Source organism: Hipposideros armiger, unplaced genomic scaffold (genome assembly GCF_001890085.2).
Source record: "Hipposideros armiger isolate ML-2016 unplaced genomic scaffold, ASM189008v1 scaffold_195, whole genome shotgun sequence".
In the NCBI taxonomy this organism is placed as follows: Eukaryota; Metazoa; Chordata; class Mammalia; order Chiroptera; family Hipposideridae; genus Hipposideros; species Hipposideros armiger.
In genome coordinates this window covers 2183230-2200587 of record NW_017731545.1, presented here as the reverse complement: position 1 = coordinate 2200587, position 17358 = coordinate 2183230, and the positions used below count along the sequence as shown (strand labels likewise).

General features: G+C 38.4%; 1 protein-coding gene and 1 non-coding gene across 8 annotated transcripts in view; one reads left to right on the top strand and one right to left on the bottom strand.

Annotated features, from left to right (window-relative positions):
- The window catches only part of RALGAPA2 (Ral GTPase activating protein catalytic subunit alpha 2), a 367104-nt gene that overhangs the window by 180690 nt on the left and 169056 nt on the right, over window positions 1–17358 (top strand). For all 7 annotated transcript variants that reach the window (XR_002125215.1, XM_019653128.1, XM_019653124.1 and 4 more), the window contains 3 exons: window positions 7191–7384; window positions 8215–8313; window positions 8552–8707. Coding sequence is in view for 6 of the 7 variants with exons in the window: in XM_019653128.1 (XP_019508673.1) it covers window positions 7191–7384; window positions 8215–8313; window positions 8552–8707 (449 nt within the window). In the remaining variant the exon portion in view is untranslated. The remainder of the gene's footprint in view (window positions 1–7190; window positions 7385–8214; window positions 8314–8551; window positions 8708–17358) is intronic.
- TRNAI-AAU (transfer RNA isoleucine (anticodon AAU)) lies at window positions 561–634 on the bottom strand. The gene has a single exon. It is a non-coding gene; the product is annotated as a tRNA-Ile (tRNA).

The following is a 17358-nucleotide window of genomic DNA, read 5'->3' as shown; positions in this document are numbered from 1 at the left end:
CCATCATTGCGCTCTTCCCAGGCGAGGCACATCAGTCGCCGGCTTCTGGACGGCCACTCACTGCAGCTGCTGGCCGCTCATGCTGGCTGCTGGCTACATACGGTAGCCCATGGCAACCCACTGCCACAGGGGCTTCAGCCTACGCCGTCGCTGGCGACTCACAGCAGCCCAGCTCCAGGTTGAGCTGTTGTTCAGCATCTTAGCTGTAGAGGGCAGTTTCACTGGCCCTCATATGTGGGATCTGAACCGGGGCCCTCTGGCGTCCCAAGCCAGTTCTTAACCATCGCGCCACTCGGCCGGCCCAGTTGTTGTTTTTTAATGGCCAAGTAATATTCCATTGTATATATGTACCACTTCTTCATCCACTTATCTGTTAATGGGCACTTAGGTTGCTTCCATATCTTGACTATTATAAATAATGCTGCAATGGACATATGGATGTATATGTCTTCTTTTTTTTTCTTCAATTTTTATTGGGGAACAGCCATAGTCATTAATTACACGTTGCTTTCATGCTACAATGGCATAGTTGACTCTTTTAGGGAGGGCGCTGCTCACAGCGGCCCATGCAGGGATCGAACCAGCAACCTTGGTGTTATTAGCACCACCCTCTAACCAACTGAGCTAACCGGTCACCCCCCAATGTATACATCTTTTTAAATTAGTGTTTTGGGTTTCTTTGGATAAATAACCAAAAGTGGAATTGCTGGGTCTTTGTCTCTCGTTATAGCCTTGATTTTAAGATCTATTTTGTCTGTTGCAAGTATTGCTGCCCACCTTTTTTGTTTTTTACTGTTTCCATTTTCATGAAATATCATTTTCTATCTCTTTATTTTAGTCCGTGTGAGTCTTTCAATCTGGAGTTTCTTGTAGACAGCATATGAAAAGGGTGTTGGTTTCTTATTCATTCAGCTACCCTATGTTTTCTGACTGGAGCATTTAATCCATTTACATTTAAAGTAATCCTTGATAGATATGTAGTTATTACCATTTTAGTGTTCATATTTTTTGTCTCTCTTTTTTTTCTTAGACAAATCCCTTTAACATTTTTTTTTGTAATACTTCTTTGGTGGTAATGAACTCCTTCAGCTTTTTCTTGTCTGGGAAGCTCCACACCTGTCCTTCGATTCTAAATGATAGCTTTGCTGGGTAGAGTAATCTTGGTTGTAGGTTGTTGTCCTTCATCACTTTGAATATTTCATGCCAATTCCTTCTGGCCTGCAAAGTTTCTGTTCAGAAATCAAGCTGTCAGTCTTATGGGGACTCCCTTGTAGGTAACTAACTGCTTTTCTCTTACTGCTTTTAAGATTCTCTTCTTGTCTTTAACTTTTACCTTTTTTATTATGATGTGTCTAGGTGTAGGCCTCGTTTGTCTCATCTTGTTTGAGAGTCTGCACTTTCTGGGCTTGTATGTCTATTTCCTTTGCCAGGTTAGGGAAGTTTTCCATCATTATTTTTTCAAAGATGTTTTCAACTCCTTGTTCTCTTTCTTCTCCTTCTGGTACCCTAGTGATGCAAATGTTGGTATTCTTGATACTGTCCTATAGTGTTGCAGAGACTCCTTAAACTACCCTCTTTCTTCTGGATTCTTTTTTCTTTTTGCTGTTCTGATTGTTTTCTGCTACCTTGTCTTCCAAATCACTGATTCGATCCTCTGCTTCATCTAATCTACTGTTGATTCCCTGTCATGTATTCTTCATTTCAGTTATTGTATTTGTTATTTCTGACTGGTTCTTTCTTATGTTTTCTATCTCCATTTTTATGTGTCTTATCTCTTTGTTGATGTTTTGTTTGTTTGTTTGTTTGTTTGTTTGTTTTAGCTGAGCCGTCCTGCCACCTGTCGGCAGCTCAGCTTGGGCCGGGACTTGAACCACTGTTGCTCAGAGCTCGCACTCTGGAGTGAGCCCCTAACCAACTGAGCCACTCGGCAGGCCCTAGCTTTGTTGAAGTTTTCACTGGGATCATTATAACCAGTGTTTTCATCTCTGCATCTGGTAGATTGATTGTCTCCATTTTGTTCTTCTGGAGCTTTGTTCTGTTCTTTCATTTGAGACCTGTTTCATTGTCTCCTTGTTTTGGCTGCCTCTCTGCATTTGTTTCTGTGTATTAGGTAAGGCTGCTATATCTCCCTGCTTTGGTAGAGTGACCCTGTATAGTATTTGTTTTGTGGAGCCCAGTGGTACAGTCTCTCTGTTCACCTGAGCCAGGTGTTCCAGGTATGTCCCCTGTGTGTGCCCTCCTATTGTATAGTTGAGCCTGAATTGCTGTTGCCATGTCAGTGGGAGGGATGGACACTTAGGCTGATTGGTTGTGAGGATTGTTCGTGACTACAGTAGAGGAACCATTGTGCAGGGGCTGACCCTGTGGAGTACGATTTGCTTTAGCAAGGCTCTGGTTCCTGTCCAGCCTGTCCTTTTAGTGCATTGTTTGTGGGGGTGGTTGGGTGGTACTCTGGTGTGGTCTGAAGCTAGTGACTGGATGTGTTGGTTATGGGGCCTCTTGGGAAGGGGCTCTTGTGCAGGCCAACATCAGCTGCTTCCTGTGGCCTGCCTGGGGCCGCTCGATATGAGCTATAAGGGTGATCTGCAGATGGTTGCCACTTGTGCTGGGCTTGGAGGTGCCTGGGAGAGGCCAAGCTGGGAACTGAGGCTGGCTGCTGTTAGTGCTGGGCTTCACACTGCTTAGCAAGACATAGGGGGCATGCTGAGGCCAGATGCTGCTTGTTTGGTGTTTATGAACCTTTGAGAGATTTCAGGAAAGTCTGCAACATGATCCAAGACAGGCTATTTGTATGAAAAAGCCTCTGGAAGAGGCTTGGGTGGGCCCACAAATTGGATGGGGCGGGGTCTCAGGGAATCACCATGGCGAAGCAAACAGGGTTAGCTAGCTTGATGGAGTCTCAGATATGGAACCTTCTTGCGAGTGCCAACTGGTTTGGGAGAGGACTCATCAAAGGAACAGTGGCTTCTGCCAGCATCTGTCTGGGAGAAAGCTGCTTATCTATCTCTCACCCTAAAGCCAGGTAATTCAGTTCCTTCCCATTTATCCCTGGCACCTTTCAGGCTGCCTGAGAGCTGGAGCTCAGCATAAGTGAGTCTGTCAGTAAGTTCTAGCATGAGCCCTTTAAAAGGACTACTTGGGGCTCCAGCAGCCCTCTGTCTCACTCAGCCACAATCTTCACTGGTTTTCACAGCCATAAGTTGTGTGGACTTTTCTTCCCAGCACTAGAACCCTGGGCTGGGCAGCCCGGTGTAGGGCTGGGATCCCTCTCTCCACAAGGGGGACCTCCAAAGCTGAAGTATCCCTGTTGATTTTTAACCACCACTTGGGTGTGGGGTCAGCTTCACTTCTCTGCCCCTCCTACCAGTCTCGACATGGCTTCTGTATGTCCTTAGTTATAGGATTTCTGTTCAGCTAGACTTCAAGTGTTTTTTTTTGTTTTTGTTTTTTTAGATTTTTATTATTGGGGAATTGGGGGAAAGGGAACAGACAAGTTGCTGTCCTTTTTGTTCTTCAATCTGGTTGTGGAGGACGTGCTTCACTGGCCCAAGTTGGCACCATCATTGCGCTCTTCCCGGGCGAGGCAGATCAGTTGCCGGCTTCTGGACGGCCGCTCACTGTGGCTGCTGGCCACTCACGCTGGCTGCTGGCTGCACACGGTAGCCTATGGCAATCCACTGCAGCAAGGGCTGCAGCCTACGCTGTCGCTGGCGACTCACGGCAGCCCAGCTCCAGGTTGAGCTGTTGTTGAGCATCTTAGCTGTGGAGGGCAGTGTCACTGGCCCTCATGTGTGGGATCCGAACCGGGTCCCAAGCCAGCTCTTAACCAACGTGCCACTCGGCCAGCCCTCAAGTGATTCATAATGATGATTGTTCTGTACTTGCATTATAATTTTGATGTAGTTGTGAGAGGAGCGAACACAGCATTTACCTATTCTGCCTTCTTGACTAGAAGCTACAAACAACTTTTGGAAATTGCAGATATATGACATGTAAAGGACTCGACAGACCTGAGTACATACACCGAATCCTACGACAGTAGTGGAGAAAGCCAAGAAGCAACCTGACTATAATTATTTCAGGCTTCCTAAAAAGGTTAGAAAATTGCCACACGAAGTAGCTCCAGAAGTAGGAGGTAATGGTGGAGTTAAAAACATGACAACTGTAAGTCTATTTAAGAAGTAGTTAGCGCTTCACAACAGAAGATAGAATAAATTCAGAGGCTTCCGGCCTGGAGTGACCACCAACGCACAGCTGAATGTAGAGGTGCTATCTTCAAAACAAAGGAACTAAATAAGAGTTTATAAACTCTCTCAGCAGGAAAGAGCCTTCCTTTTGAAATGTGAGTTCTAGAAAAAAAACAGCCCTAAAGACATGTACGAGGTGTGATCAAACAATACAGTGAACGTTTAAGTAAAAAAAAATTTATTTCAATAAAAGACACATCACCATTAATTCCCCTCAAAATACTCCCCCTTGCTATGAACACACTTATCCCATCGTTCTTGCCACTTTCTGAAGCAGTTCTGGAAGTCTTCTTTTCATGAGTGTCTTTAGTTGCGCTGTCGTGGATGAAACGATTCAAAATGTTTACCTTTCATGGTCATTTTGACTTTGGGGAAGAGCCAGAAGTTGCACCATGCCAGATCCAGTGAATAAAGTGGGTGAGGACATACCATTATGTTTTTATTTGACAGAAATTGCCATACCAGAAACGATATGTGACACGGAGCCTTTTCCGTTATGATAAAAAAACTACGGTGAATGCTGCTGCCGAGTGCCATCCAATGGAAAGGCAGAGATCTTTAATATGGGAAGTGGCGCATCGAACCTTAGTAACAGTGTGTGACAAGTTTCAACTTGTTCAGTGCAGCCAGTCAGGTGTGAGCTATGGTTGATAGAAGGTGTGTTTTAATGTGCCATAAATCATCCTCCATCATGACAATGCTCCATGTCATGCATCACTTCTGGTATACAGCAATTTCTGTAAAAAACATTACGGTGTGTGTTCATCCACCTTATTTACCAGATCTGGCACCATGTGACTTCTGGCTCTTCCCCAAAATCAAAATGATTTCAGGACATCGAGGCAGCCAGGACAGCGCAACTAAAGACAATCAAAAGAGGACTTCCAGAACTGCTCCAGAAAGTGGCAAGAACAATGGGATAAGTGTGTCCAAAGTGAAAGGGAGTATTGTGAGGGGGATTAGTGACAATGTGTCTTTTACTGTAATTACTTTTTTTGTTTAAACATTCACTGTATTGTTTGATCACACCTCGTATACCTGAGGTTCTGCAAGAATATGGTGAAACTCACCAAAGACTATACCTATGGACTAAGCTTCCATTCAGCCCTTTTGTGGACCATTCTTAAATATGAGCAGAGAGCCAAGGCTCCCCAGCCATTTGAAGAAGATACCTAGTATGAAAATGAGACAAATACAAGAATATGGAATTGGGGCAGGGTGGAGCACATCTTAAAAGAAGAAGAAACCACAGAAAGAAAAATTTAAAACTGTGTTACATTGCAAGAAACAAGAATATAAAAATGTACAGCGAGTATAAGAAATGGCTTTTGGATATTAAAAGTATGACAGCAGAAATAAAATGAAGTCAATAGATGAGTTGGAAGAGAAAGTCAGAGACATCCACTTTGCATTTATGAAGTAGAACAAAACCAAAAAAGATGGGAAATAGGAGTGAAAAGATAAGAAAATTAGGACCTATGTAAGACGTTAAACCTTTAATAGGTTGAGAAAGAGATAGAAAAAATATAAGAGAGGAAATTATCAATGAAATAATTAAATGAAATTTCCCCAAATTGAAGAATATTAGTATTGTAACTGAAAGGACCCAATGAATCCCAAACAGTGGTTGAAAATAAATAATACCAAGGCACATTATGAGTCTTCAGAATACTGGGTGCAAACACAGGATACTAAAATTTCCCAAGTTGACAATTTTTCATTAAAAAATATCAAATACCAGAGTGATGCTGACTTTGAAATTACAAAGGATACTGTTAGAAAGTGGCAGAGCCTTTCCAGCACAGGATTCTATATCCAACCATACTATGCATTACAGATTAGGAACAGACTCTTTCAGATATGTGAGGGCGTACCTTTTTCCCAGTCATCCACTAGAAGATACAGTCTACAAAGGAAGGAATAAACAAACAAATAATATGTGCCATTTTTGGTTCTGGTCTGACAAAAGAGAAATGTAAACATGTTCACACAAAAACCTGTACATAAATGTTTATGGTCACTTTATTTGTAATCACCAAAACCAGGAAACTATCTAAATGTCTTTCAACAAGTGAATGGATAAACAAACTTTGATAACATCCATAAAATGGAATATTAATTTATAGCATGAAAGAACAGACTTATGCACACAACTACATGGATGAATCTGAAATGTGTTTTGCATAGTTAAAGAAACCAGACAGAAAAGCTACACACTGTAGGATTCCATTTATATGACATTTTGGAAAAGGCAAAAATATAAGGACAGAACCAGCAGTGGTTGCGTGGGGCATAGAATAGGGGAAAGAGACTGACTATAAAAGCACTTTTGTTATGATGAGGCTCTTCCATATTTCAAGTATGGTTTCAGTTAATGGTGACTGTTACAGGATTGTATACATTTCTTAAAACTTATTGAATCTAAAAGGGATAAAATTTACTGTAAGCAAATTATACCCCTAATAAAACTGAGTTAACAATAAGAACCACTGTAAATGCCACCCCAGCAATGAAGCCTCCCCTGGCTACCTATTGGGTTGTCAGGAAAGTCATGATGTATTTTTTCTGTTTTTCATTGCAAAAATGTGTCATGACTTTTCCGACAACCCAATATTTTTCAGGGCTCTGTTCCCTACCCATCCTACTCAAGTTCTTCTCCTCCTCCCCTGCTTTAGAAAACACTTCGCCGGGTCTCCAGGAATTGTTTGGTCATCTCTAGGTTGTTGTCTTTTTCTTTTAAAGAATTAAAGTCCATTTGACCTTTCTTCATTGATCCTGATTTTCTACCCTTTTAGATTGGTCACCTATTTCCTACTTTTCATTTAAATTATTTTACTCTGAATACAAACTTTCAAACATAGGTAATTTGCATTTTTAAAAAGCATTCTAATGGTGAAATCAAGATTGTGTCTCCAGAGTTAACACTCATGTTTTTATCCATAGACAGCAGTGAATGCCTTGCAGATGACTGTAGCATAATCGCTGGAGGGAACCTCACTGGTTGGCACCCAGAATCCGCTGCTGTGTTGTGGCGAAGAATCTTGGGAATCCTCGGAGATGTGAATAATATCCAGTCACCCAAGGTCCATGCTAAAGTTTTTGGCTACCTCTATGAACTCTGGTACAAACTAGCAAAGGTACGTCTTGCTCTGTTACCTTTTATTCTAATATGGGAAAATTTATTTCTCGTTTAACATAAAAACTATTGCAGTTCACTATAGAACATATCCTGGAACAAAAGTTAGGTGTTTATACAAAGTATGTTTGATTATCAAATAAAAATATTTAATGGTTTGATCATTTTCTAAATGCAGAAGAATTAATTTAATGCATAAGTAGAATATTACTATAGGATATTAAAGAATGTATTATTCAGTAATTTTAATTACTCTCTTTATAAAAGTGGTACTGGTTTTATTGTACAATAACACCATGGAAATGGTTTGGAAAATGTAGGAAAATACTAAGAAGAATATTAATATCACCATCCCACAGAGATAATCAATATTAATATACATTCTTATTTCTAGGGATAAACACATTTTTAGAAAAGTAGAATCTTAGAGTACATATAATTTTCAATCTGGTTTTTATTTTTGTTTATAACATACATTTTTCCCCATGTTACTATATTTTTTTAAAAAAGAACATGATTCCTGTTTATACCGTATAACTTGTTGAACCATTCCTTTTCATTTGGAGTTTTGGACATCTCCAGGCATTAACATTCAAGGAAGAACAATGCCCTAGTTTGTATTAAATCTAAAACCGCATACAGTAAGTTAGACATACAATTCAAAAAGACAGTAGATCTCACAATAAGAGAAAAACTTGTAAATATTGTGTAGGTTTTTACTCAACTTACAGAAATTTAATTGGAAGCAGCTATGACCATGAAACACAATATTTAAAAATTACTGGGATAAACTGTGTTGTCTTCCCTGAAATTCTCCTCTGTGTGAATTAGATACGGGATAATCTAGCAATAAGCCTGGATAACCAGTCTTCTCCATCTCCTCCGGTCTTGATTCCACCACTCAGAATGTTTGCATCATGGCTATTTAAGGCAAGTGGATATGTGTTTATTCCTTTATTGTAATTTCCTCTTCCTTTCTGAAATTGAGTTTTAAAAATGTAATTGCCCAAGACTACATGTTTCGAAGACAGGCTGGGTCTTACTAAAGCCAATATGTCCCACATCTATCTCCATGAACAACTCTTACGGAAAACTGAGAAGTAAATGAAATGTTGAAATGCTCTGCATCTGGAGTTGATTAAATCTTTAAACTTCATCTCCTTGGCAGGCGACGACATTGCCAAATGAATATAAGGAAGGCAAACTACAAGCCTACAAACTGATCTGTGCCATGATGACCAGACGCCAGGATGTTCTGCCAAACTCGGACTTCTTGGTGCATTTTTACCTTGTGATGCACCTGGGATTAACCAGCGAGGATCAGGTATTCTGTGACTCTTTTATCATGGTAGTCCATTATTTGGAAAGTGCATGTCACTTTTTGCAGGTTAAATTGGAGTTTATAAAAATACATCAGAAATGCTAAAATTCTCAGTAGTTTCAATTCTGTTACACACAGCAGCAACATTGGTCTTTCAAAAATGTAAATCAGACTTTATCACATCTCTCTTTTCCCACTGACGTTACATTGCACTAACAAAATTCGAATTACCTTCTATGGCCTGTACAATTCTATATGATCTAACCTCTGCCTGTGTTGCTGTGTTGTCAACCTCAAAAATGTGATTTCAACCACTTTTTGTTGAGGTTCTACATTAGATGTTGTTTAAAGAATATGGCTCTAGTAATTTAAAAATGTTTGAAAATATTTGTTTTAGGAGTTAGGATTTTTTTTTTTTGAACACCTTACCCATAAATTAGGGGTCCTGACATTTCTTGATGAGGCATTATTTTAGTTTCTCCCACAAGAAATATGATTGGTGATTAAGTTGAAACAGATATGCCAAAGGAGGCCCTAGTGACAGCGCCTCTTGTAGACCTTGTGTGTGCAATGTGGGATGTGGCCAGCCCCTGGCCTTCCTCCCTTGGGAGGTCCCCTGCCAGTTAGGGACAGGAATACTCTGAGTCTTGATTTGCTCTCTGAATATCAAGCAGACAGGTGATGTGATTGGTTTGTACTTCACAGAGATTATTCTGGACTCTGTTTGGAGGATGGATTTAAAAATGTGACAGTGATAGGTCAGAGTAAGAGGTTGGGCCTGGAGAGAGGGAGATTAATTAAGAAGTGGTTAAATGAATATAGATTTTTAAAATGATGAGAGCTAAAATGGTAGCATTGGAGAAGGCAAGAAGGAATAGTAAAGATTCAAGAAATTTCAAGGCATTCAAATTTATCACTAGGTCTTCTTGACCAATTAGAGGTATGGAGAGTGTTTCAGAATTTACCCTTTAAATTATAGATACTTATCAGTGAAATTGAATCATTCATGAACTACCAGTAGCTGTCCTTTCTGTATTTCTTTTGTTCTTTGAATGTGTGAAGCAGACATACAGACCTTTTTTTTTTTAAAGATTTTTATTGGGGAATTGGGGGAAAGAGAACAGACAAGTTGCTGTCCTTTTGTTCTTCAGTCTAGTTGTGGAAGACGTTGCTTTACTGGACCAAGTTGGCACCATCATTGCGCTCTTCCTGGGCAAGGCAGATCAGTCGCCGGCTTCTGGACGGCTGCTCACAGCGGCTGCTGGCTGCTCACGCTGGCTGCTGGCTACACATGGTAGCCCATGGCAACCCACCTGCCATCGCTGGTGACTTACTGCAGCCCAGCTCCAGGTTGAGCTGTTGTTCAGCATCTTAGCTGTAGAGTGCAGTGTCACTGGCCCTCATATGTGGGATCCGAACCAGGGCCCTCTGGCGTCCCAAGCCAGCTCTTAACCAACGCGCCACTTGGTCGGCCCGACATGCAGACCTTTTAATACCCTTCGGATACATGTAAGAGGCCATTCTCCTGATTAACCAGCTTTTCTTTGTTGTTTTAGAATGCACTTGAACTTTCCCAACCCTTAGGCCCTAATTAATTCTTGCAGTATATTCCCTGATAAACACTTTGAACTTTAATCATTGAGTTTTTATTAGCCATATTGACTACTGAGTTTTCTTTATCATATTTGCTTCAATTTCAGCAGTGTGTAAAAGACATCTATATATCAGGTTGACCTTAGTCTCACTTATTTCCCAAATAAATACAGAAATAGAGATGTGAAAGTAAAACTCTTTGTGCTCCATGCTCAGATATTTTGCAGCCATCATTGCTGGTGGAAGCATCTTTTACAGAGTGATGTAACTCAGGGCATGTGGAAGACTAAAGGGGTATAAATGAGGAAGATAATTTACTCTCACAGATAAGAATGAGACTCCTCAGTGACAGAGCCAAGAGAGGATGCTTTAGTTAACAGCACTGTACTTAAAAGCAGTGTTTTGCTAAGATTTTTTAGGAGAAAAATTTACTTGGAAATAGTAATCAACTGTAGAATCTTCTAACTTAATAAAAACAATTTGAAGTAAACAATAAAAACTTAGTATTCCTAGAATGAGTTCTCTAGAAAGTCACATAAATAGGTGTGAGTTTAGTAATCATCTTTCTATTTTAAAGTGTGTTGGAATAAAAATGAAACAATAAAATGAAATGAAAAATATATTGTAACATTGAGAGCCCAAAACATTATTTAAAAAAATAGGATTTTACAGTGTAGAAAAAAGAGTTTTCAAATTTTATACTTAAAATCATTTTTACATTTTAATGCATGCCATGTTTTTTGTTAAGTTAGATTTTTTTTGCCATTCATTGTAAAATACGTTGCTAGAAGTATTCCCAACATCCAGACTTCTAAGACAAAATAGGAATATCATAAATCTCTATCTTATAACCTGCCTATTGTTTAGGCCATTAGAAGCTTGAAATTGACTGTTTTGCTTTAACCTTAACAATTATTGGTATATGTTTTAGAAGCCCTGACTGTCTGCCAAACAGAATTACTCTAAATAAACTTTATTCCTTTGCCAGAAGAAGATTACACAGAAGACCTTCTAATGAAAGAAACTTTTCTCATTTAAGTAAGAAATATCTCTGATAATTAGTTTAACTGTGGGTCCACATGTCTAAATAGATCATGGTGATTGTTCCAGAATTTGTATGTACTTCTGGAAACACATTTATATTAATTTTTAAAAGAAAATAAATCTTTTACTCTAAAAAAATAGTTAAATTTAATTCTTTAATTGGCAAACTGTGCACCTGTGACTGGTACCATCTCGGGCTTATTTACCTCATGTGAGAGTCCTCAAAGAGCCACACTTTTATGTAGCCTGGAACTTAAAGGCTTTGTTGCTGCAGAGAGAACCTTATAAAAGTTTTCTTATTTTTGAATAAGATAAGCGATAGCAAATAATTTAAAAAATTTTAACATTTATTAGTTTTGTCTTACAAATAAAATCAAACGTGAATTTCCTCCTTTCGCCTCTAAGTGGCAAACTTGTCTGCATGACTCACAGCTGTGTGGTTCAAGGACCACCACTGAGCTTTAAAGCTGCCGCAGACCCAGGGCCCTGTGAGCATGACGGTGCACACGGTCATTTTACAAATGCTTTCCTCAGTCTGAGAGTATCAAAGTTATGTCAGTTGTGACTAATAAAGTGATGAATTTGAAATAAGCTCTAAGATGTTAAAAGTCTTTTTTACACATATAAGGATACTTATAGTAATTGAAGACTATATTAATTAAAACAACTGTTTGTGAAATAGATGTCTTACAGATTATGTCCTGTTATACAGTTATGGAAAATCTTGGTTTCATTTAATATATAGCAAATTAATTATGTAAACAAATCTAGCCATTTCTGTGTTTAAAAATAATAATAATATGTATACCAAATAGCCAGAATTCAAAATGTACATTCCAAACCAACTGTTTTTGATATTGGTTGGACCAGTTTTGCTATTCTAATAAGTTAATAATTTAATAGCTAAAACGATGACCTTATCAAATAGCATTTTCTCACAGTGTGAGTTTATGATTTATTATGAGAAAAAATGCTTTGAAATAGCTTTATTTTTCCTCGACTAAGAAGTTTTCAAATTTGATTCTGTTACGTTACTGGTTTGGAAAAATAATTAGGATCATAAAGACTTTCAAAATAGCTATAAATTATGAACAAAATTTGGGGTGACTTGTGGGACTGCCCAGCCTGCCTGTGAAGGGGTCTACCATTTGGCTTCCCGCTACCTGGCTGCCTTGTGTCTGGTGGGCTGGTGGGGGTGGATGTCTTTGTTTCCCCAGCACCTGCAATGCCAGACTCTGCTGGGAACTGCGTGATGTTGTCCCATTGATTCTTCTCTGCAGTTCAGTTAGATGAATATCATGACCCATTGTATAAATAACTAAGGTTCAAAAAATACTGAGAACTTTTGCCCAGTGCTACATATTTTTAAAAGGGTATTGGAAGTCACGGGCAGGCCTAGCTTATTCCACAGTGTATATCTTTTTCATTGATTTACAGCTAACAAGTTGGTCAATAAAGCAGTCCTTGGACATGGTCCTCTCTTCTCTCTTGTTTTACCTGGGCTCTGGCCTTGGTCCCACCCCAACTCAGAATCCTCCTTACTGAAGTACCTCCCACATCCAACTTGCAAATACCTTTCCATAGTTGCCTTCCAAGTTCGTCACCATTTTTCAACTTTTCTTCTAAAGCTGTTTCTGATGCTTCTTAGGTCTTCATAATGTTTAAGCAACTTCTTCACCTCAATCTTCCCCAGAATATTTGGACATGAAAGGAGTTATGATTTGGATTTATTAAAAGCAGTTCCTATTAATTTCATCATTATTTAAAACATATGGAAAGATCAATATGTGTAAAATGGAAAAGGACAGTTGAGGAAAGAAATTTTATTTTTATGTTTCTAAGAACATATATCAAAGACTGGAAAATTTTCTTTGCTTAAAATAAGCAGTGTGTTTTTTAACAATGACTTACAGATTTAATGTCTTAATGTAATTTGTCATACATCAAAGTTAAGTTGTCTTTTAAATGAAAAGCTTACATTAATGCAGATTTATTATTGCAAATTTGCATGTAGAACTTTTGGGAAATGTAGGTCTTTGTGATTTTCATCTATAATGTCCTATTATCATATATTATAATACACCAAAAAAACATGAAGCCTCTCTCAGCTGGAGGAATATGTATTATTCTGCCCTGAGGTAACAATCCAGATACAAATCTGAATCATAATAGTATAAAGTTATGACATAGTATAATATAGTGTGAAATAGTTTAACAGTTAAGAGCATGGACTTCAAGACAGCCTATCTGAGCTCCAATCTTGGCTACACCTTTTTTTATTTAACTTTTTAAATTACATTTATTGGGGTGACATTGGTTAGTAAAATCATATAGGTTTCAAGTATTGGTTAGTAAAATCATATAGGTTTCAAGTGTACAATTCTGTATGTAATACATCGTCTATATATTGCGTTGTGTGTTCACCACGCAGAGTCAGTTTTCCTTCTGTCGCCATATATTTGAACCCCTTTACCCTCATCTACCTCCCTCCCCCTTTACCCTCTATTAACCACTAAACTGTTGTCTGTGTCTAGAGTTTTTGTTTGATTTTTTTGTCTTGTTGCTTTCAGTTTTATATTCGATATATGAATGAAATCATATGGTTCTCGATTTTTTTCTGTCTGACTTATTTTGCTTAGCATAATAATCTCAAGGTCCATCCATGTTGTTGCAAATGGCAGTATTTCATCTTTTCTTATGGCCAAGTTATATTCCATTGTATATATGTACCACATCTTCTTTATCCAGTCATCTGTTGAAGGACACTTTGGTTGTTTTCATATCTTGGCCAGTGCAGATAATGCTGCAGTGAACATAGGGGTACATATATCTTTACAGATAAATGTTTTCAGATTTTTTGGGTAGATACCAGGAGAGGGATTGCTGGGTCATATGGTAATTCTATTCTTAATTTTTTGAGGAACCTCCACACTGCCTTCTATAGTGGCTGTACCAATTTACATTCCCACAACAGTGTCTGAGGGTTCCTTTTTCTCCACAGCCTTTCCAGCACTTGTTATTACTTTTCTTGTTGATAATAGCCATTCTAACAGGTGTGAGGTGGTATCTCACTGTAGTTTTGATTTTCATTTCCCTAATAACTAGTGAAGTTGAGCATCTTTTCGTATATCTGTTGGCCATTTGTATGTCTTGGGAGAAATGTCTGTTCAGGTGTTGCCCATTTTTCAATTGTATTGTTTTTGTTGTTGTTGGGTTGTATGAGTTCTTTATATATTTTGGATATTAACCCCTTATAGAAGGTATTGTTTGCAAATATCTTCTCCCTTTAAGTTGGATGACTCTTTTGTTGACGGTTTCTTTTGCTGTGCAGAAGCTTTTTAGTTTGATATGGTCCCATTCATTTATTTTTGCTTTTACCTCCTTTGCCTTTGAGGTCAAATTCATAAAATCTTCTCTGAAACCAAGGTCCCTAACTTTAGTACTTGTGCTTTCTTCTCTGCAGTTTATTGTTTCAGGTCTTATATTTAGGTCTTTGATCCATTTTGAGTTAATTTTGGTATATGGTGATAGCAGTCTAATTTCATTCTTTTGCACGTGGCTTTCCAATTTTTCCAGCACCATTTGTTAAAGAGGCTTTTTTATCTCCATTGTATGTTTTTGGCTCCTTTGTCAAAAATTATCTGCATATATATATGGGTTTATTTCTGGGTTGTCAATTCTATTCCATTGGTCTATGTGTCTGTTTTTTCCTGCCAATACCATGCTGTTTTGATTATTGTCACTTTGTAATACAGATTGAAGTCAGCAAGTGTGATACCTCTGGCCTTGTTCTTTTTTCTCAGGATTGCTTTGGCTATTTGGGGTCTTTTGTGATTTCATACAAATCTGATGATTTTTTTTATTCCATTACTTTAAAAAATGCCGTTGGGTAAAAAATGCCGTTAGAATTTTGGTGGGGATTGCATGAAATATGTATAGCTTTGGGTAATATGGTCTTTTTAACTATGTTGATTCTTCCAGTCCATGAACATGGACTGTCTTTCATTTCTTTGTGTCTTCTTCAATTTCTTTTAATAATGTCTTGTAGTTTTCAGTTGGCTATACCTTTATTATCCAAGTCATTTGACCTCGTAGTGTTGTGGTTCCCTTACCTGTAAAATGCAGGTAATTATTGTGCTTACTTCAGAGGGTTGTTTGAAAACTTTGAGGAGGTAAAACACGTAATGCACTCAGTGTGAAGCCTGGACACAATAGCCTTCAGTAAGTTTGAGCCCTTACATTGATGCAGGAGAGGGCGAGGAAAAGGAGAGCAACAACTTGAGTAACCAAGTTATTTTATTTTTCTGATACCTTACATGTTATTTTTTTCATCCTCCATGTATGTTCTTACTTTTGAACATAATTAATTTGACTAAAAATGCAACGAGGCGTTGTGGAATCTCAGAATATGCTGAGAAATAACCTCTCACCACACTGTGGGTCAAACATAGTAATGATATGTTTATTTAATCCCTGTGTGATTCAGAAGCATTCCTTGTGTGTCCCTGGTCATTGGCTCACTTTCCACCCATTCCTCACACCATCCAGTGTGCCTTATGAATTGATGGAAGCCAGAAAGCTGAACTCTGCATGTCCCCAGCTCTTTGCAGCTGGGTTGACATTGACCCAGGTTCCATCTGGCAGAGGCACCTACATGATGCTGGAAAGCAGACATGGGTAGTAGTGGGCGGCAGTTGTCATGGAAGTTCTGCTCAGGCACCTGCATCACTGGCGGCAGGAGCAGGCAGCGGAGTCTCTGTTGGAACTGCTCTGTGCTGTGCCTACGTGTTCCTGCTTGCCATCTTGTTCCTGGCTGTAGAGGGTTCATGCTTGGTTCCCTGGCACTTCTAGAAATTCTGTGAGCCATCTAATGCCCTGATATAAATCCCTTTCCTTTTAATCCCAGCAGAGCAGATTCTGTTGTCTGCAAGTAAGAACTTGGCGCAGGCAGTGACTGCTCTGCAAGGTACGGTGCTGGGTACTGGTGATGCATGGTCAGCCCTGGTTCATATCTCAGCTGTTACATGCACTTGTAGCATCACCCCTGCCCTTAATTTTAGTTACTTGCTTTGCAGCCAAGAATATTTAACTTGTTTTAGGAACATTTTGCTTTCATTTAACTTTATATTTTAATGAACCTTTGCCACACCAGTATTAAAGAAAAAACAATTTTAAACATCATATGTAGAGTAGTATCCTATCATAGAAGTCAAAATAGTTCATGACTTTAACAGATGTTACAGTCTCCTCTCACGAGATATATGATGGAATAATATAATAATAAACAGTCATTTGTAAAAAGATCCCAAAGGGCCCCTCTGTGAGCATAAGGCTCAACTATGAAAGCAAGACTCGGGGGTGATACTTGTAATTTGGCCATACCTGACTCTTTTAATAACCCCAGACAGCCTGTATCATGCAGTGATGTGTAATAATTGCATCACCTTTTCTCAGACAAAGAATTATTCTTTGCTGAAAATTTAGACTTTTAACTAGAACCATATATGTTAGATATATATAATTTTATAAATATATTTAAGACTAAACATAAATGAGCATTCAGTTTCAGTGAATAAAGAATTAAGATGGCAAATCAGGGACCTTGTTTATCTCACATTCAAGGAAATAATTCTAATACATCTCTAATACATCTAGCATTGCTTATCTGTACAGCAAGTATTTTCTTTTTTACCAACGTTTGAATTAATAGGATTTTAATTCAGTGCTAGCAGGTTAAAGTGCATATTTATAAATTTAAAGGTCCAACTGATGTTTAGAGGATTAAATATTAACCTTAATGTGTATCAGTAGAGGAACTTTAGAGGCTAATTTAAAAGTTCTATTTAAAAACAATTTAAAAAAACCAAAACTATAGGTTTGTACAGTGAGTAAAAATAGGACTAGTTCTGGGCCTTATTTCTAAGGTTTTTAAGAATAACGAAATGTATCTTCCAACACTGTATGTTATTAAGTGGCTTCAAAACGTATTCAACACTTGACTTCTATGTATGACAAGC